This window comes from Pygocentrus nattereri, chromosome 25 (assembly GCF_015220715.1).
Source record: "Pygocentrus nattereri isolate fPygNat1 chromosome 25, fPygNat1.pri, whole genome shotgun sequence".
Classification (NCBI taxonomy): Eukaryota; Metazoa; Chordata; class Actinopteri; order Characiformes; family Serrasalmidae; genus Pygocentrus; species Pygocentrus nattereri.
In genome coordinates this window covers 6,071,314-6,094,130 of record NC_051235.1, presented here as the reverse complement: position 1 = coordinate 6,094,130, position 22,817 = coordinate 6,071,314, and the positions used below count along the sequence as shown (strand labels likewise).

Below are 22,817 nucleotides of genomic sequence, written 5' to 3'. Positions count from 1 at the left end.
GTGCGAGCAAAAGAACACGAAAAAGTCTGTGACAGACTGAAGTGATACGCCCCGTTTAAAAAACCGTTAAGATTTGAAAAGTCGTTTATTTAAGCCCAGCCTGAAGTGCTGATGGTGCTTCATATCAAAGTAGATTACATCAAGCAAGCCCTCCTTCTGAATGAGTCAGCATTAGATGTGAAAATCAAACCCCACTGAATAAACTTTGTCACGCACTGCAAACTAAGCTGCTTACTTACAGAGCCAAGTTTGGAATCTTTGGACTACAAATAAGTTCATATTAAATTAATATTTTTTAAATGTTATTTTTTCGATAACAACTTCTATGGTGGAGACTGAAATACTATAAGCTAAACACCCAGAAGTATTCGAAGATGTTTTATTTAATATTTCAAGTTCTTTGGGAACATCAAGAAGATATTGAATGAAAAATAATATCTATAATGGTGTTTATCATTTCGTGGTAGATTTTATGAGCAAATTTGTTCACCGTTTTTCAAGTAAAATACTTTCTGAATGCTAATTTGATTATATAGTCATTTTGATTTTGAATTATAATGGAATCATCTACAGCTCAAACCATTTAACTGTAGCTTCCTACAAAACTATGAAGCTGTATCATATTAGAATAATTTAGTAAATCGCTGTTGTCAGAACAAAGCTCGTATCTCTATTTTTGTTATTGTTCAGTTTTTAACAGTTTGAAAATACTTGCTGTCCTTTACTTCACATGTAAATTTCAGGATGAACGGACTAAATGAAATAACCCAAAATGTCTTGGAAAAATTCCGGTTCCATTAACTTACATTAAAAGTAGAGTAGGTTTTTCCTTCTCCTGTAAAGTTCCCATTTTGGAGACAGGAGTTTTTCTTCCGGCAACACCGAAATATATCTTTAACATATTGGTTTTACGTTACTGAAAACCATGATTCCAAACTTCCCAGTGGTGGCGTACAAGATGAAAGACTTCCAGCCCTAGCAGTTATGTAAAGAGTACATGCGTGGACTGAGCACAATTTCTCACATCTAAAACAAAAAAAGCCAATATATCAGAGTGTAAAGCTCACCTTACTGAAGACTTCTGCAGATATACGTACTATTAAAGTCAGTCCACATGCCTGAGGTAAAAACTGGATGTAAAAACCTTTTAAAACTGAGGTAAAACTTTTAAAAATGAGGTAAAAAAAACTTTTAGTAAAATAGCAGCAGAGACTCCTCAACATCCTTCAGCAAAGCACCGACTCTCATTGTCAAAACTCTTGATCAGAGACCGTTAACAGGCAACCCTGAGAACGGCAGCAACAGGAATGAGCACCAGCCGCTCTTTTAGCATCATCAGCCGTGCCACCAAATGTCCGAGGTCTCAGCAATCAGCGATACAAAACTCATTACGATCAACAGCCTCACTATGATGTTCACTTATGATTCTTCAGGAACTGATTAAAGGCAAATCCCAATTTTCACCATGATTTAATTTAAATCTGTGTATACTTCAAAACTGCTTGCGCAGTAGCCGAATGCAGATGGTAAAAAGCTTAAAAACAACAACAAAAAAAACAGTTTTTTAATATTTGCATTTAAAAATAGCATTTTTACTTTGGTCAAACACTGAGCACAGTTTACTGAATACTGTTAGAATCAACCGATTTAATGAATGTAAATAGAAAAAATTAAAGAAAAAATCTAATAGTGCGAATAACTTTAATAACTTTAATAAGTGCCAAATTATAACATGCAAAAAAACAAAGCTTTTCAACTCAGCTCAGGTCAGCTCGGCGATTTTAGCATCTCTGCCTTCACGGTGCCTGATTATCATTCACTTTCAACACGTTCAGTCTGTTTCTTTCATTAACAATATTTGTGAGGCAGTTCTTCACACGCGGTCACATAGAGGCTGTGTTGAATATCATTTTAAGCTCTCGGAATTCTTTCTCGGCTGTTTTTTTCCCCACATGCACGAGACGCTCCACGGGCTATGAGAGCGTTTCAGTAGGAGCGCTATTGGCGATAATGTAGTCGCGTGCACTTCGATGCGATTGACTCTCGCCGACTCTTTTTGGAAAGTTTGTTCCTGTTGAGAAATCCATTTTACATCTTAACCTGCATTCGAACAGAACTGGCAATATAGTCTGCTTTATGTTATCATACCTGAGCCAGGGAAATCCCTGAAGCCAAAAAGTTCTGAAATGTCCTTCCATGGTTGTATTTTTGCATGAAGTGCCTGAAGTGGACGGTTGACCAAGATCTTTATGTGCGTCTTGCACTAATTCGCTGGCCCTGAGTCAGACTGGGGTTGAGCACATGACCTCGTAAGGTTTAACAGACATGAAATTCATGCTGAATTGCATTTTCTACACGTCAACGTTCACTGCAAAACCATCCGGCTCATGCTTGATATTCCGCCAGCACGCAGCCGTTTTTTTGATAGGCTGCAGCGTCGCATGGACACCTCCGCCTATCAGTTATGGTTTAAAATGAAGAATGACAAAATAAAATACATGAAAACAAACAGGAATACAGAAAAATAATCATAATCCAGAGTTGCTGCCTGTCATCACACTTAATTGTATTACTCACAAACTAATAACTGCAACCGCTTTAGTGACATTTTGGAGCCGCGTCTTTCCACCTAGACTAGTAATGACTGTGGTCAAGACAAAAGGAACCATGACATATAGCAGGAATACACATTGAACATCCAATCATGGACCATTCCTGAGAAATATGGGTGAAGAATGTGAAGAACGGAGCCTGGATTGACCCAGCAGGTAAACTAGCAGCACATTCGGTCACCCAGCAGAACAGAGCGAACCCCCCCCCCCCACCTTGGTGTCAAGCTGCCAGGGTGATATAGAGGGAGCAGCTGGAGAGAACAGCGGATGAGAGGGAGAGACGGAGGCGGCGCAACGCACAAAGCGCAAATAAAAAATCCCAACAATCCAGCCTCGAAAGATTGCAACAATACTTCGCTAATGCTGCCGCTCACGCAGCTTAAAGCTCAATTGATCAAAACACTCGGGCTGTGGAGCGGGGCTGTCAGAGAGGGCGACTCGCTCTCACAGCTGTGAAATTCTTTATTTCAGCAAATAAAGCTCTGGCGTTTTGCGAGCGCTCGCCACAGAAGCTCTTAAGTAAACGACTATTACAGAGGTGCACAACAGATTAAACGCATGAGAGTGAAAAACGCTAGAGCGCTCGCTCAGAGCAAAAGCAGATCAGAGCAAAATCAAATTCAAGCGATTAAAGAAAAACCTAAAGCCAAACCAAACTGGGAATTCTGAAAGATTCGGTATTGTATGTTTGCGCGTCAACACATTCATTACAATAATGAACCTTATTATTCCGCAGTGACCTTCCCATTTAGAGTCGGGCGAAGTGAGACATCCCTGTGCATTAGGATATAGAAGCTTGTGTCCTGGAAACTAGCACTCGAACAGAAAAAGGCCCAAACGTACTGATTACAAAACCAGAGCAAGGGAATGAATAGACTTCCACATTCAAACAATGTCCGAAAAATAAACTACATGGCTTGTAGAGGCCCCTGACCGAACGCTTGAGATTGGACAGAGAGGCTATGCCGTTAACAAGGATACATGTCGCTGCCACACACTCACAAACCAGGGAATCGGAAAAGAAGGTCAGCAGAGCACGTGTGTCGGTCAAAACCAAATACACGACTTGTTGACACTTTAAAATAGAATCAGTGGAATACAAGACCATAAATGGTCACACACAGCCTTCCACTTTCTGAAGCAGCAGTGCGTATGGTCAGCTCACCTCATCAGATTCACCACTTTCATGAGTCGTTAGGTCAAGAGAACAGCATTTAGTCCAGTCTTAGTGCTTCCAGTGCACCAATTAATACCGTAACACAAAAGACAAGAACCTCGAACGAAAAACAAGGGAAACTCCATCGATGTCAGGCTGCATAATCAGCGAGACATAAACAAAGCAGTTAAAGTGGTTTCAGAAAAACGGAGAGACTCAGACTTATTTACAGCGGTGGTGATTAGGAACCAGGGGTCAACAGCCATTTCATTTACTATCAAAAGACTGGAGAACCTACACAAGCCTTCTGAGTTTTATACGTAATGCTGAGTCTTACATGAACGCTAATGCGTTTTAAAATTATGTTTCAGGCCTTCAAGTCTTCAAAGTGTCACAAAACAGCGTATCAGGCATCAGTGCATGTACTCATAGCCATCTCATACTGACTTTCTGTGAGGCCGCTCTCAGAGGCATTAAACACTTTGGACATCTGCTTCCTGGCACCAACGCTATGAACAATTCAGACCCCGTACGTCTTTCTAAATGCTGCATGTCGTCGCTGTCCAATGAAAAACAAGCATCTCCAAAATAGCAACTTTACAGGAGAGGGCAAAAACGTTCTTTACTTTCAATGCAAGTTAATGGAAAAAAGTTTTTATTCTACGCAATTCTGAAGCATTTCTATTTGTCCAATCACAAAAAGGCATAAAATGGAGATCCAGTGTTTTTCACTGGACAGCGACAGCATCCTGCAAACAGTGGATTAACAATGCATTAAGAAGCATCTTTAATTAATAAAAAAAAAACGACTGATATTATCTAATACATTATAATAATAGGCACTGAGCGAAAAGAACACGCTTTGCTGGCATCTTCATTCCTACAACTGGCATAAATAAATAAATCTGCGCTTGTAACCTTGAATCACTGTAAAGGCACAAACATCCTCAATTTCAGTTCAGCTCTCTCTACAGCTGTGTAGAGATACGTTTGTAGTTAAAGGACTGTGTAATAGGCCGTAATTAAAACAGACTGCTGTGGTTTGACTATGTAAATAGGATCAAACAGCCGTGCACTACAGTGTTAGACTCCTGGGTCTTGATCCGAGTTCCTCTCCTCCACTGTTCTGCTCACAGCAGAAGTAACATGTAGCAGATGTGAAAGGAATGAAAGGATTTTTTCAGGCACTCTCGTTTCGCTGTTGTCGGAAACAAAACCTTCTATCTTTTTTATCAAACCTTGTCTTTTTCAGTTTTTGATATCGATTGAAAATACCTGTTGTTTTTCACCCGGTCTGTAAATTTCATGAAGGATGGACCAAAAGAAACGACCCAAAATGACTTGGAAAAACATCTGAATTAAACGTATACTAGGTTTTTTCCTTCTCCTGTAACGTTACCGTTTTGGAGATACGAGCTTTTTTTTCTGACAGCAGCGACATCCTCTATTCTGGAGCGCTTCGTATTTTTACTATTATCTTTTCTTGCATCTGGCACAGCGGTCCTCCACACCATCCTGAAAGTGAGCTGCGGGACTTTTCCGCAGCATTTCAATGTTAAGATTTATTGACTGCGGTCCAAAGTCTCATATTAATGTAGGCCCAACTGTTGTGAAAACCCCCGAATGTGTAAAATAACTACAAAGCTGTAACTGCTTTACAGCTTTATGATGAAGCGCATTCAAAATATTTGCTATTTGTTCATGTGTCATGGGGAAAAATCATATACATTATTTATTAATAGTCCATGCAATGATAAAAATCTTAAAATGTAAAGTTTTTTAAAATGTGGTTTGTAAACTATTTACAAACAGTAAACAAACAGCACATTTTATTTTTCTCCAAGGACAGCACTTGAGGCTATTTACGCTTATTCCTTTAATAAAGAAAGTAAGGACATTTAAGGATATTTAAGTTTTCTGTTGATTAATTTTATGTATTACTTTTAATTCAATTCGTATTGTTTTCTTACTTCACACTAGCACTGGTAGCAAATATTTACTACTAACAGAATTAATGTTAAATGTTGGTGCTCTAGTGTGATTTCAAAGGCAGTAGGAATTTAGTATAGAATTAATGCATATCGTCCCGGTCCAATGAAAAACAAGTATCTCCAAAATATTAACTTTACAGGACAAGGCAAAAACTCTTACCTTTTAATGTAAGTCAATGTAAAGAGATTTCCTTCTGAGTGATTTTAGAGCATTTCTATTGGTCCATTCATTATGAAATTCACACAACGTAAAGGACAGGTTCGTTGAAATGATGAAGAAAACTAAAAATCAACCGAAAAAAGAGATACATGGTTTTCACTGGACAGCAACGATATGACAATCACAATATAGTAAACGATAAAACGTGAACAGCTTTTTATTATTTGACAAACCACACTAATGTGCTACAATGTGCCTGCGTTCTATTTAAAAACAGATCCAGATCCCTCCTGTGGAAAAGTGATTTAGGCCATGTAACGAGCATTAAACAGAAATCATGATGAATGGGAGGAAGTGCGTGGAGCGGGAAACCCCAGTCCTACTAGAAACAGATACGGGGAAGCAGTGAAATCGATTTTTTGGCATGAACATTCTGCATCAGTCACAGAATCCATCCATCAGCCTTTCATTTTTTTTTTTTTTTTTGCGGGCCCTGGATACACACATCTGGGTCCAGCACAAAGCTTTCAAAAACCACTCAGCACTCAGTATTTCAGTGATTTGTGCTAAACAGAAGTGATGAACCACGTGTTCGTGTGTATGCGTGTGTGTAAAGCCTCCAGGAAAGCGGCAACAAGTGGCTTAATTTCATGCGTTTCAAAACGCACTGTAAGAAATTCTAACGGTAAACGTCTCTTACCTCTGGAGGTGCTCAAGAGGAGCTGCTGTTCCAGAATCCACATGGCCTGTTCCTGGATGTTTGTGTTTCGTCTGCCCATTCTCAAAAACGCTCTTGTCCCAAGCTTGTTTCATGCTATAAAGTCACTCTCCACCTGTAAAGCAGAAAACTCCAACAAAACACAGCCAGGCCCAGAGAAAGCTGCTTGGTTTTTCGTATACAGTGGCTGGATGAAACAGAATCCTGCTGGCTCGCTGTCTATCTTCTATGACGGGCTGACCAGTGGGGGAAGCTGGCGGCGAAAGTCTGCCTCAGCTGCCCGCCGAGTCTGGCCAACAGCAGCAATGGCAGGGACTGCCTTTCCGCCTTCTCCGCCTGTCCACCTAAACTGTAAAAAAAAAAAAAAAAATCTCAAATAAAACAAATGGGAAAAGGCACCAAAGAGACTCTTCAAAGGAGATGATTTCAAAGTTAGACTCAAACTAAGAGGATATGACAGGAAGCAAGAGCTGAAAGGCAATAGACCAATTGGGAGCTCTAGCCAGGACGGGGATCGAGTCCACACTTCTCCCCCTCCCCTCTGCCCCTCTCTTCCACTCTCACTCACCAGCCCCCAGTCCCAGGACAGAGCAGGCATGAGGAATGCTGTAAGTCACTCCGCTAGGTGCTGGATTAATTTAGCAGCTGTATTCTTTCGTGCTGGTCACTCACACTGGTGTCGACATTAAGCCGACTTCTTTCGTTAGAAGTACGAGCGAGGTAGACGTGGTGGATGGAGGAAGCGCACACGGTGCTGCGCTGATGAATTTTCTAAACTGAAAGTCTCATTTAGAAAACTGTTAATGTGGGGCAAAAGGCTGTGCCTGGCACCCGGTCATTGCCGTTCAGACACAGGGTCCAGATCACTGCAGCCAAAATAACAATGATGGCTTCCCTTAAATAATACTGCTAAGCCTGCTGCTGGCAGCATAATGATAGCACTAAAGCTTTGTCTGAACTCCACAGTAACTTCACACCCAACTTTATTACAATAATGCAATGCATCATTATTGCGATGCTGAACAGCGGTAAACGGGAATTCCACAGATTTTTCTAATTGCATGATGAAATGGTAAGACGTAAACAGCGTCACTCAGCGTGGTTTGACGTGAGGTTCTCTGTTCTAGAGAAACCTACAGCATGAGATTTGTTCACAGCAGTGAAGAAAGGAACCAGGGGCCGTAGTACAGAAAATTCCTGTCTTTTTATCTTAACTTAAGATCCGACAGGTCTTGATAAGACTTTTCACACGTCTGTACTACAGAAGCAAATCTTGTCCTAATTTAAGAATCTTTTCTCATCTCAAGTCAGGAAATCGTAACTTACTTGACTGAAGTCGACAATCAACTGTGATGTCTGTTACCTAGCAACCGACCACACGCGCACAGCTGAAGTGTAAACACGTAATCAAGTTAGTTAGCCAGACAGCTAACATTAGCTACCGTTAATGAAGTAAACAAGGTCAAACTAAAGCGTAAGATAAAAGATAAACTGAAAGGTAAGAATATTGTGTCAGCGCCCCCTGCTGTTTATCAGAGCTTTGCAGCTCTCAGTTTCAGTTTCATTTCCTAAACGCTTTAGTCGAGCGCACTAATGTTAATCCTCCGAATAAACAGACACACATTCAGCTCCATCTCCTCATTATTCACCACCATCACTGTCATATTTTATCATCATCAAGAGGGACGGTGGAGATCGGGTCTGCAAAATCTGGGACTTTAAAATACTGTTAGAAAGAACCTCACAAGTCAAAGCACCGTTTTCAGTGTAGATAAATGTAGCATCATTATTCTGGTTATAGTGCTCTGGGCTACTTAAGATGTTTCTGTGAAACCATTTTCTTATCTGGAAATAAGATTACAGACTTAATAACTGTTTTTCTGTAATAGCTTCTGTCCTAACTTCAGTCTTAACTGAAGTTGCCATTACAACAAAGCAAATCTCAGACTTAAGAATTTACTGTAATACGGCCCCTGACGATATTTAATTTTTAATTAAATGCTGTGCTGTAACCCAAACTGGCCACTGTTCATTCAAAATAGCTCTAAGCTCAGTACTTGCCATGCAACGTTATTTTAAACGGAAGCGCTGTATTTGAAATTGTCCACACACAGAGCTTCATTTCACATTTAAATTTAGGCATGTCTGTACATGATTGTCTACTCAAATATACAATCAAAGTCGCCAAAGAACAAGACGTCTAAAATGTGCGTCTGGCTCCCTCAGGGTCACGGGGGAGAGCTAGAGCCTATCCCAGCTGTCATCAGGCGGAAGGCAGGATACACCCTGGACGGGTTTGCCAGTCCATCGCAGGGCAGACAGACAGACATACACATTCACACACACACCTAGGGGCAATTTAGCATGTCCAACTGGCCTGAACGCATGTCTTTGAACTGTGGGAGAAAACCAGAGTACCTGGAGGAAACCCATGCAGACACGGGGAGAACATGCAAACTCCACAGAGAAAGGACTCTGGTCGCCCGGCCGGGGAATCAAACCCAGGCCGCAGCTCAGCCGACCAAACAAAATACTAACAAGACATAAATCTCTAAACGTGGGCTCATCAGATGCTTCAGCCTCGGGATAGTGATTCCTGCTGTCACTGATCTACAGAGGCTGCTGCTGAAAGAGACAATTGAGGATCAAAACTATGAAACATGCTTTATTTACAGCTGTACAGAAGTGTATTCCTGAATAAAACCTGCTCTTCTCCACTGCAAGCTACCTGATTCATGGTAAATACTGTAGCATAGCCAGCTAATGCACTTCATTGAAAATCAGCTAGATTTTAATGATTTAATTTTTAAGGTGCAGTGCACTCATTTACACTTACAACTACTTAATTCTATGTAGGTTACTCAGTGCAGGATCGGACTTGGTGTTGGCGAGTACTAAAAAACCATGTTCTCGGTCTGAAAAAACTGGTATCAACTCCTCCCTACTTAGGAATATGCCTGATGCTTGAGGTCTCGTTTTATGGCAGCTCTGGGATTTTGGCCTAAGATTTATTATTTAAAATTTAAGCCAGAGAGGTGTCAAGCAAAATAGTCCCCACATTCTTTTCAAATTTACCGCTTCTTTGCCATTCTCAACGTTATATACAGTAACTTCAAATAACATCTTTAGGCTCACTGATCATTCTGGAAATAAAATGGCTGAATAAAATGTACATGAAACAGCTAAATTTGTGTTGTAGACACTGTGACATCTGGTTCCTCTCACCACTGCTGTAAACCATAAAAGAAATCCAAACAGGTACAATAAGCCATTTCAAATCAAACTACTCTCGATCCATTTGTTTATATTTCAACAAGTTGGACTTTAATCTTAACCTATTCAACTCTTTGAGACAACCGGTGGTTCCATAATGCACTTCATCATGTTCTTCATAACGTTCATATTCCATAAGCTCCATTCAGAAGCTGGGTGTCGTGTGAGGCTGTAGCTCTTCTCTCCAGTCTAATAGACGGTGATGTCATTTTAAACCCTTATAATAAAAGAAGCTGAACTCAGTTTGTTTTTCTACTGAAAGTCGACCCGTTTTTCCCCAAATCTGGGCTCTAAACTATAAACAGACGGCGTCTCTTCAGTGATCTGCTCTGGAAACGTTACTTTAATAAAATAACACAAAGAGCGTCTGGGATTTTCAGCTTTCGGCAGTAAATTGTAAGTACATGTTCTGTTCATTTGAGGGAAGCATATAAAATAAATACATTTATTTCATGCAGTTACTGAATAATTTGCCTTATGATTTGGTCATGGAAATTCAGATGAACAAACCAAAATATGCCCTGATCAATCCAAAAATTCACTCACCCATCATCTTTAATTGCTTAATCCAGCTAATTGTACTAAAATGTAGTTTTGTTTTTTTTTTAATCTTGCTAGAAAGCTTGTGACCAGTGGTGACCAGTGAAACTAGCATATCACTGTTGTGGGAAGAAAACCTCATATTTCCAACACGGTAACTTCACAGTAAAAAGGAACCTATGTTACTTTTAATGTAAGTCAATGGAATCAGACTCCACCTCCAGAAGACTTACTGTTGTTGCTAAAGTTGTTCATTAGTTTAAAGTGTATTTGTTATTTCTGGTATTTTGTGTCTAGGGTGTGGTTCATTTGAGTCTAAGAGGGGTCTACCATGAGGATGAAGCCTGTGGCTAGTGGCGACTTCCCCCACGAGTTCAGTGCTTTTTTATGTGCCTTTCTGCCTGGGTATTTTAGCTCAATTCTCATGGTGGAATCATGGGCTCCCCTGTATCTCGCTCCACGCCGACACTACAATATATTGCATTTTGGATGCTGGTCAGTAGCTTTGAAAGCTAAACATCAGCAAAACCAGCATATCATTGTTGTTGGAAGAGAAAAAAAAAATCTCCAAAATGGTAACTTTTCAGGAGAAGGAAAAAACCTACTTTACTTTTAATGTACTTCAATAGAACCAGAACTTTTTCCAAACAATTTTGGGTCATTTCTTTCGGTCTATTCATCATGAAATTTACATACAGTGTAAAGGGCAACAAGCACTTTCAATTTATGTGAAAAACTGAAAAATGACAAAAATGGAGATACAAGGTTTTCTTCCGACAGCAGCGATATGTTATGTTTCAGATGCTGAAATGCTGGATAACCCGCTAAACCAACAGCAGACGGTCTGTGCCGTTCCCTTTCCTGCAGTGAAGCTTATTTTACTTCGCCAGAAGGAAGAAAGACCAACGGTAAACTACACAAATCACAGTATGTCCATCCAATATGTCCACAAAGCCGATCAGAGCTTACAAAAGGCAAATCTTCAATATACTAAGTAGCTCAGAACAGCGGTTCAGAACTTAGTCACGTTCTCCAAGTGGGGACAGGTCAGATTCACTATGTAATTCACTGTATCAACACATCATCTGCTTAAATGACTAATGGTGAAAGTTCAAAAACATCTGACAAATTCGTTGCTGACAAGCACCTTGACCAACTCACACATGTGTGAGACCGGGTGTATTTTTGGCCTGGGAGAAAGGGGATACCGCTTAAGTGAAGCCCCTATAATCAGCTACGAACTGAGGACAAAATCTACCTTTGCCACTTTACTTCCAATTAAAGAAAGGAAAGACATCCAACATCATGGCAACACAGAATAAACAAATGTAGGGAAAACGTTCCATAGATAGAGCCTGGCTTCCCAAAATGCCTTTTCTGGAATATGACAGTAGAAACAGTTAACGGCAAGTGATTTTTTTTTTTTGTAGGTTGTATTAAAATGAAAGGTACCGTTATGTCTTGTCATTATTGGTGCTGGGTAATATATTGTTTATACCAGTAAACCATGATAATGACATACTGTCATATTATCCTTTTTCGCTTTAGCGTATCTATGGTGATACACTCTTAACAAAAAAACTTCTTGCTCCTAAGGTGGGCATTACTTTTAACCGTTTCAGCTCCTTGAGACCACCGGTGGTTCCAAAACGCCCTTGGTCATGTTCTTCAACGTTCATATTCCATAAGCTCCATTCAGAAGCTGGGCGTCGTGTGAGGCTGTAGCTCTTCTCTCCAGTCTAATAGACGGTGACGTCATTTTAAACCCTTATAATAAAAGAAGCTGAACTTTGTTTTTCTACCCGTTTTTCCCCAAATCTGGGCTCTAAACTATAAACAGGCGGCGTCTCTTCAGTGATCTGCTCTGGAAACATCACTTTAACAAAATAACACAAAGAGCGTCGGAGATTTTTAGCTTTCAGCTGTAAATTGTAAGCATACATGGATCAAAAGAAACGGCCCAAATTTACCTGGAAAAATGTCTGGTTCCATTGACTTGCATTAAAAGTAAGGAATGTTTTTCCTTCTCCTGTAAAGTTAAACACACACACATATGTGTGTGTGTGTGTGTGTGTGTGGATCAAAACTAGCTAATACTGTCCAAAACATGAAAATACTTTTAATATTTTCAGTGCTTTCTTTCATACTTTATTTTAGTGCTTTAGATTTTTTATCGTCTCTTTCTGATCAAATAACATTTAACATACGGCTGCCTCAATGTGAACCTGTGGGAGCTGAACCATCTCTCTGTTTCACATTAGCACTCGGGAGTCATTAGACCTGTGTGAAGTCACGAGGGCGCCTCTTTACACAAGATCGTTTTTCCGGTGCATGTTCTAAGGGCAGCTGGGAATGCCATTCAGGGAAAAGCTGCCCTAGATGGATGACTGGGTTAGAGGCACATGCTTAGCCCTTTTCTGCCCATCAACAGACAGTTTATGATTATTCAAGACGATTGACGACAAAGACGACAACGTATATTCAATACCGATCGCACACTGCGTACAATGTTAGTCCAATAGGGCAAACGACTGAAATCATAAATTGAGCGTTTCTTCCTGTAAGTCTGTGTTGCTCGTATTCTTTCCCTCGTTGTCAAAGACACGGCACTTAATACTGTATTTCAAACAAACGCCAGAACTGAAGAACTATTTTTTTAAAGCTGTGTGTATTTGTAGTTCAGGTCCCTTGGTGTGAAACCAAAGCAGAAAATGACACATTGTGCTTTAGTTCCACTTCACTTGTCATTCACGCTGACATTTCTCTGACATATCTGACACTATAGAATAGACGTAAAAAAACGTTTTACCCTTTAACCTCTTCTTCTCCAGGGTAGATTTTGGTTAGTCCATCTGAATCTACATGACCAAATCGTTGGGCACATTATTCAGTAACTTCGCGAAATAAATGTAAATCTCTATTTTTTATTTTTTGTAAAAGCTCTCCTTAAATGAACAGAAAATGAGTTTTATGATCACACATATCGCTGTATGCTTACAATTTACTGCCGAAAGCCAAAAATCTCAGACGCTCTTTGTGTTATTTTATAAAAGTAAGTTCAGCTTCTTTTATTATAAGGGTTTAAAATGACGTCACCGTCTATTAGACTGGAGAGAAGATCTACAGCCTCACACGACGCCCAGCTTCTGAATGGAGCTTATGGAATATGAACGTTATGAAGAGCATGACCGAGTGCGTTCAAGGAGTTAAAGAGGCTCCGTTTATACAGTGTATATATATATAAAGTCACGAAACTGCTAAACAGTGCTTAATATGACCAGATGCCAGCTAACAAGGTCAGGTTCACCCTTAAAAACCTTCATGGGCGAAGCAGCATGTTGTGATTGTGGCTGCAGATGCAGAGTCTGCATGACCTCATAAAACAGGTTTAAAAAAGAGTCACAATGGCTTGTAAATGCCTGTGATTTTTCCCACATGGGATTAGCCTAACAGTTGCAATGGGGTGGGGGGGGGGTTATAATTCCAGAACCAAAGCTACCCAGCGACACAGTCCCACATATTCAGTCAATGTCACACATATTCAGTGGCTTCTTCAGTATCTAGTTGCCAGATCCACTGGGAGAGTCAAACAAAATGCCAGACGCGTAAGGAAAGTGAAAAACAAACACGGCAGGAAACGTGTTTACAACTTGTAAACGCTAAACTCTACTTCAATTAGGACATAACAGCCCTTAGTGAGCGGTCATTCACGGTCACTTAGCACGTTAAGCACTTCGATGCTCAGACCCGGCAGGAAATACACACAAAAGCATTAACAGCCCTTCTAGGACTCAGCAACAGTTAATAAAGTTACAACAAAAGGGAATTCCACTCATCTGACACCTCACAACATGTCAGAAGTGATCACAGCGGTGGTGGTAGGAACCAGACGTCTGTAGAGTTTAAAGCCTCTAAATGCTCCCTCACAGAAATGGTTACAAATACGTCGACCTAGTGCCTGAGACATCTGATTGCGTTTACATGCACTTAATGATCCGATAACTGCAGAAGATCCGTCAGAAATCCGATCAGATAACGCGAAAACTCTGGGTCTACATGAATCACACAGTAATCAGATAACGCGAAAACTCTGGGTCTACATGAATCACACAGTAATCAGACAACGCGAAAACTCTGGGTCTACATGAATCACGCAGTAATCAGACAACGCGAAAACTCTGGGTCTACATGAATCACGCAGTAATCAGATAACGCGAAAACTCTGGGTCTACATGAATCACGCAGTAATCAGACAACGCGAAAACTCTGGGTCTACATGAATCACGCAGTAATCAGACAACGCGAAAACTCTGGGTCTACATGAATCACGCAGTAATCAGACAACGCGAAAACTCTGGGTCTACATGAATCACGCAGTAATCAGACAACGCGAAAACTCTGGGTCTACATGAATCACGCAGTAATCAGACAACGCGAAAACTCTGGGTCTACATGAATCACGCAGTAATCAGACAACGCGAAAACTCTGGGTCTACATGAATCACGCAGTAATCAGACAACGCGAAAACTCTGGGTCTACATGAATCACGCAGTAATCAGACAACGCGAAAACTCTGGGTCTACATGAATCACGCAGTAATCAGACAACGCGAAAACTCTGGGTCTACATGAATCACGCAGTAATCAGATAACGCGAAAACTCTGGGTCTACATGAATCACGCAGTAATCAGATAACGCGAAAACTCTGGGTCTACATGAATCACGCAGTAATCAGATAACGCGAAAACTCTGGGTCTACATGAATCACGCAGTAATCAGATAACGCGAAAACTCTGGGTCTACATGAATCACGCAGTAATCAGATAACGCGAAAACTCTGGGTCTACATGAATCACGCAGTAATCAGATAACGCGAAAACTCTGGGTCTACATGAATCACACAGTAATCAGATAACGCGAAAACTCTGGGTCTACATGAATCACACAGTAATCAGACAACGCGAAAACTCTGGGTCTACATGAATCACACAGTAATCAGACAACGTGAAAACTCTGGGTCTACATGAATCACACAGTAATCAGACAACGTGAAAACTCTGGGTCTACATGAATCACACAGTAATCAGACAACGTGAAAACTCTGGGTCTACATGAATCACACAGTAATCAGACAACGTGAAAACTCTGGGTCTACATGAATCACACAGTAATCAGATAACGTGAAAACTCTGGGTCTACATGAATCACACAGTAATCAGACAACGCGAAAACTCTGGGTCTACATGAATAACACAGTAATCAGATAACGTGAAAACTCTGGGTCTACATGAATCACACAGTAATCAGATAACGCGAAAACTCTGGGTCTACATGAATCACGCAGTAATCAGATAACGTGAAAACTCTGGGTCTACATGAATCACGCAGTAATCAGATAACGTGAAAACTCTGGGTCTACATGAATCACACAGTAATCAGACAACGCGAAAACTCTGGGTCTACATGAATCACACAGTAATCAGACAACGCGAAAACTCTGGGTCTACATGAATCACACAGTAATCAGATAACGTGAAAACTCTGGGTCTACATGAATCACACAGTAATCAGACAACGTGAAAACTCTGGGTCTACATGAATCACACAGTAATCAGATAACGTGAAAACTCTGGGTCTACATGAATCACACAGTAATCAGACAACGTGAAAACTCTGGGTCTACATGAATCACACAGTAATCAGATAACGTGAAAACTCTGGGTCTACATGAATCACACAGTAATCAGATAACGTGAAAACTCTGGGTCTACATGAATCACACAGTAATCAGATAACGTGAAAACTCTGGGTCTACATGAATCACACAGTAATCAGACAACGTGAAAACTCTGGGTCTACATGAATCACACAGTAATCAGATAACGTGAAAACTCTGGGTCTACATGAATCACACAGTAATCAGATAACGTGAAAACTCTGGGTCTACATGAATCACACAGTAATCAGACAACGTGAAAACTCTGGGTCTACATGAATCACGCAGTAATCAGATAACGCGAAAACTCTGGGTCTACATGAATCACACAGTAATCAGATAACGTGAAAACTCTGGGTCTACATGAATCACACAGTAATCAGACAACGTGAAAACTCTGGGTCTACATGAATCACGCAGTAATCAGATAACGCGAAAACTCTGGGTCTACATGAATCACACAGTAATCAGATAACGTGAAAACTCTGGGTCTACATGAATCACACAGTAATCAGATAACGTGAAAACTCTGGGTCTACATGAATCACACAGTAATCAGATAACGTGAAAACTCTGGGTCTACATGAATCACACAGTAATCAGACAACGTGAAAACTCTGGGTCTACATGAATCACGCAGTAATCAGATAACGCGAAAACTCTGGGTCTACATGAATCACACAGTAATCAGATAACGTGAAAACTCTGGGTCTACATGAATCACACAGTAATCAGATAACGTGAAAACTCTGGGTCTACATGAATCACACAGTAATCAGATAACGTGAAAACTCTGGGTCTACATGAATCACACAGTAATCAGATAACGTGAAAACTCTGGGTCTACATGAATCACACAGTAATCAGATAACGTGAAAACTCTGGGTCTACATGAATCACACAGTAATCAGACAACGTGAAAACTCTGGGTCTACATGAATCACGCAGTAATCAGATAACGCGAAAACTCTGGGTCTACATGAATCACACAGTAATCAGATAACGTGAAAACTCTGGGTCTACATGAATCACACAGTAATCAGATAACGCGAAAACTCTGGGTCTACATGAATCACACAGTAATCAGACAACGCGAAAACTCTGGGTCTACATGAATCACGCAGTAATCAGATAACGCGAAAACTCTGGGTCTACATGAATCACACAGTAATCAGATAACGTGAAAACTCTGGGTCTACATGAATCACACAGTAATCAGATAACGTGAAAACTCTGGGTCTACATGAATCACACAGTAATCAGATAACGTGAAAACTCTGGGTCTACATGAATCACACAGTAATCAGATAACGCTGAAAACTCTGGGTCTACATGAATCACACAGTAATCAGACAACGTGAAAACTCTGGGTCTACATGAATCACACAGTAATCAGATAACGTGAAAACTCTGGGTCTACATGAATCACACAGTAATCAGATAACGTGAAAACTCTGGGTCTACATGAATCACACAGTAATCAGACAACGTGAAAACTCTGGGTCTACATGAATCACACAGTAATCAGACAACGTGAAAACTCTGGGTCTACATGAATCACACAGTAATCAGATAACGTGAAAACTCTGGGTCTACATGAATCACACAGTAATCAGATAACGCGAAAACTCTGGGTCTACATGAATCACACAGTAATCAGACAACGCGAAAACTCTGGGTCTACATGAATCACACAGTAATCAGATAACGTGAAAACTCTGGGTCTACATGAATAACACAGTAATCAGATAACGTGAAAACTCTGGGTCTACATGAATCACGCAGTAATCAGATAACGTGAAAACTCTGGGTCTACATGAATCACGCAGTAATCAGACAACGCGAAAACTCTGGGTCTACATGAATCACGCAGTAATCAGATAACGTGAAAACTCTGGGTCTACATGAATCACACAGTAATCAGATAACGTGAAAACTCTGGGTCTACATGAATCACACAGTAATCAGACAACGTGAAAACTCTGGGTCTACATGAATCACACAGTAATCAGATAACGTGAAAACTCTGGGTCTACATGAATCACACAGTAATCAGATAACGTGAAAACTCTGGGTCTACATGAATCACACAGTAATCAGACAACGTGAAAACTCTGGGTCTACATGAATCACACAGTAATCAGACAACGTGAAAACTCTGGGTCTACATGAATCACACAGTAATCAGACAACGTGAAAACTCTGGGTCTACATGAATCACACAGTAATCAGACAACGTGAAAACTCTGGGTCTACATGAATCACACAGTAATCAGACAACGTGAAAACTCTGGGTCTACATGAATCACGTAGTAATCAGACAACGTGAAAACTCTGGGTCTACATGAATCACGCAGTAATCAGATAACGTGAAAACTCTGGGTCTACATGAATCACGCAGTAATCAGACAACGTGAAAACTCTGGGTCTACATGAATCACACAGTAATCAGATAACGTGAAAACTCTGGGTCTACATGAATCACGCAGTAATCAGATAACGTGAAAACTCTGGGTCTACATGAATCACACAGTAATCAGACAACGTGAAAACTCTGGGTCTACATGAATCACACAGTAATCAGATAACGTGAAAACTCTGGGTCTACATGAATCACACAGTAATCAGATAACGTGAAAACTCTGGGTCTACATGAATCACGCAGTAATCAGATAACGTGAAAACTCTGGGTCTACATGAATCACGCAGTAATCAGATAACGTGAAAACTCTGGGTCTACATGAATCACGCAGTAATCAGACAACGTGAAAACTCTGGGTCTACATGAATCACACAGTAATCAGATAACGCGAAAACTCTGGGTCTACATGAATCACACAGTAATCAGATAACGTGAAAACTCTGGGTCTACATGAATCACACAGTAATCAGACAACGTGAAAACTCTGGGTCTACATGAATCACACAGTAATCAGACAACGTGAAAACTCTGGGTCTACATGAATCACACAGTAATCAGACAACGCGAAAACTCTGGGTCTACATGAATCACACAGTAATCAGACAACGTGAAAACTCTGGGTCTACATGAATCACACAGTAATCAGATAACGTGAAAACTCTGGGTCTACATGAATCACACAGTAATCAGATAACGCGAAAACTCTGGGTCTACATGAATCACGCAGTAATCAGACAACGTGAAAACTCTGGGTCTACATGAATCACACAGTAATCAGACAACGTGAAAACTCTGGGTCTACATGAATCACACAGTAATCAGACAACGCGAAAACTCTGGGTCTACATGAATCACACAGTAATCAGACAACGTGAAAACTCTGGGTCTACATGAATCACACAGTAATCAGATAACGTGAAAACTCTGGGTCTACATGAATCACACAGTAATCAGATAACGTGAAAACTCTGGGTCTACATGAATCACACAGTAATCAGATAACGCGAAAACTCTGGGTCTACATGAATCACACAGTAATCAGATTTCTGCTTTGCAACAACCAATAAGCTCACAAAACATGATGTGCTGTAAACGTCACGTACAACTCAAACTTCATGACACAGCTTTTTTTAAACATATGTGAAAATGTGAACGTACGTCGTCTAGACGACGAAGAATATTAAACCCTTTAAATTCCAGATTTCCTACTGTTTCACCATTATCAGCATTACATATAAAAACTCAGAACATACTTGTGGTCTCACTGGTCATTTTGACTAGTAAATAAAAGGTCCACTTTTGCACATTAACTGAATTATAGAAACGTTTTTTAAAACTGACAGAATCAGACTTTTCAGCTGAATTCAGCCGTTTGTTTTGTATAGTAAAATGCTTTATCTGTGTTTATCATCACGGTTTAGAAACTGACCTCTCAAGGCCTCCATGCTTTCACAAGCCAGTCTTTTGAAGAAGTATTTACATGAAAAAAATTTACATACCACAACATTCGAGCAGCAGACATGCCAGAGATGTTCAGCCATTTACAATTCACAAGTTAATGGTGTTGGTAGGGTCGTGTGAAACTGGTCGTCTCTTTCAATGGCATCCCATGTCCTTCATCTCACCTCCCCCAACAAGGCCAAAGTGGTCATCTGAATGGAAGAACAAACATATAAACTGCGGTCACAGACCAGCAACGTCCACATTAGTCTGAATGTGTATTTTTGCCACTTCTAACGGAATAACTGGTGTGAAACTGAATATCAAAGAAAACTTTCTGAAATGTAAACATGCACACAAAACACGTTCTTCAGGAACACGATCTGTCTCAATATTTCCACAGACAGACACAATGTACCAGCTGTGCCACGGTAAGTTACAGTCAGCAGCGTTTTCCTGTAGATTTGACCCTCATTATGAGGAACATTTTGCCCGATATAATGAAAAGCAAACACAAAATACTGAATTTCTGAATTTAACCTCTTACTTTCCAGGGTAGGTTTTGGTTTTGCCATCTGAATTTACACGACCACATCATAAGGCAAATTATTCAGTAACTTCGTGAAAGAAATGCTCATTTATTTTATTTATTTATTTATTAAATTAATAAATTAACCAAATTATAAATGAACATAATTTAATTATACATTTTAACAGTTATATTGATATAATATTGTATATATAATATGGATATGTACTTACAATTTACTGCCGAAAGCTGAAAATCTCAGACGCTCTTTGTGTTGTTCTCTAAAAGTGATGTTTCCAGAGCAGATCACTTAAGAGACGCCGTCTGTTTATAGTTTAGAGCCCAGATTTGGGGAAAAACGGGTCGACTTTCAGTAGAAAAACAAAGTTCAGCTTCTTTTATTATAAGGGTTTAAAATGACATCACCGTCTATTAGACTGGAGAGAAGAGCTACAGCCTCACACGACGCCCAGCTTCTGAATGGAGCTTATGGAGTATGAACGTTATGAAGAACATGATGAAGGGTGTTTTGGAACCAAGAAGTTGAAGAGGCTACTGTATTGGGGGTGATGAAACGTTGAATGTGGCATGTGTACAAGTCATGACATTTTTATATATATACAGAAATTTTTCAATATATGTTAAACTCAAATAAATAGAAGCAAATAAATAGAAACATCACCCAATTTTTGCCACATTTACATGTTACCTGTACAAAAGGTGCTTATTCCTACTTTCAAAATCAACAAAATATGTAATCTGATCACAGGTGGCCAAACCTTCTCATACAACTGTACTGCCACTCAAAAATAATAACAGCTACTAGATCACAGGTAAATACAAACGGACAATCACTTTCAGATCAGTCACCTGAAAATCATACTGCCATCAACAACTGTCACCATAATTTGTGCTAAACCTCCTCTCTTCATGTGTTTAATGACAGCAAACGTGCTGCTTTATCAACAGTCTTGCTCGTTCTGTTTAAAGGCTTAGAAAACACCTTGCTTTTGTAAAACATACATAACTTACATAACAATATCATTTAATACATTGTAATTTTTATCTATTACAATGTCACTGATGACCTGAATACCATGAAAAATTTCCCCACTGCAGTTATTTTTGAATTCCATGGTTGTGTTTACCTGCCTTTTATGTGGGGACACTGAACCTAATAACATAGAGCTTGTGAACCGCCTGCAGATGAGTTAGACCAATCACAGGCAACCAAACCTCCGTGTGTTGTGACATCACAACCACAATGGCAGTCTGGCTCACTGCATTCAGGGATCAAGCCTCAAGCCAGAAAAGGTGGATATACTGGTCTTCTCTGCAAAAAAAATAGAAATAATCCCAATTTAAACAGCAGCTGCAATAAAAAGTATTAACAGCTACATTTTAATACATATAATCCAGAAAGAACAACTCCATCAAAATAGAGCACATGTAACTAGTTCCTACCTAACTCTAGTGGTGAAGATCAAGTAGCTTGTCATCATTTTAGTGAAGTTGTGCATCATTTCAATCACGATTTTCCAACTTAGTGCTGACGAACATGCAAATATATGTTAATTAGCACTAGGCGAGGCTACGGGGTACATTTTGGGCCATCGTCAGACCTCAGAGTCAGAACGGCATCATTCCTCGGAATAGGGCTCTCAAACATATCGTTAGAGACTCGAGAAAGAAAGGTTGATGACGTCTGGTCTGATATTCAGTTACACCAGATCTGAGACATGACGATGGTTTTCCCGAGATTCGAAGTGGTTTAGTCCGAGGAATGATGCCATTCAGACACTGAGGATGGCCTAAAATGTACCCTGTAGCCCCGCCTAGTGCTAATTAGCATATATTTGCACGTTGGTTAGTTTAAAAACTAAAATAACAAGGTTGGAAACGAAAAGGAAATCCCCAGCAGGTGGCGCCGATGTTCGTTTGCATTTGCTTTCTCATTCTGACAGTTAAAGCGCGTCCGCTCCGGAAACCGAATCACAAACCGTCATTTTGTTGTTGATTTAACTATTTTGCATTTTCATTTTGTCAGACATGCAGCCGATTGCTATGAAATATAAGAGCGTAAACATCGCATCTTGATTTTAGTGACACATATTCTGCATTTCAGGAAGAAACGCCAAAGCCAAAATGAAGCTTGGATTTTCTTTTCTCCGTTTGTTTTCTCATTTTAGATACAGCCACGTGGGTACTTCTTCAGTTTCAGTAGGATATTCGCGCAAGTGTTTGGAAAATCAATGGCAA

The 22,817-nt window shown here is 40.1% G+C and overlaps 1 protein-coding gene across 1 annotated transcript in view; it reads right to left on the bottom strand.

Annotated features, from left to right (window-relative positions):
- Positions 1 to 20,232, bottom strand: part of rbm20 (RNA binding motif protein 20) — a 127,492-nt gene extending 107,260 nt beyond the window's left edge. Inside the window, exons 1-2 of the mRNA XM_037534279.1 lie at positions 20,089 to 20,232; positions 6,620 to 6,986 (exon numbers count right to left, since the gene is read on the bottom strand). Of these exons, the coding sequence (XP_037390176.1) occupies positions 6,620 to 6,732 (113 nt within the window). The 5' untranslated portion in view covers positions 6,733 to 6,986; positions 20,089 to 20,232. The remainder of the gene's footprint in view (positions 1 to 6,619; positions 6,987 to 20,088) is intronic.
- Between the last annotated feature and the right edge of the window lie 2,585 nt (positions 20,233 to 22,817).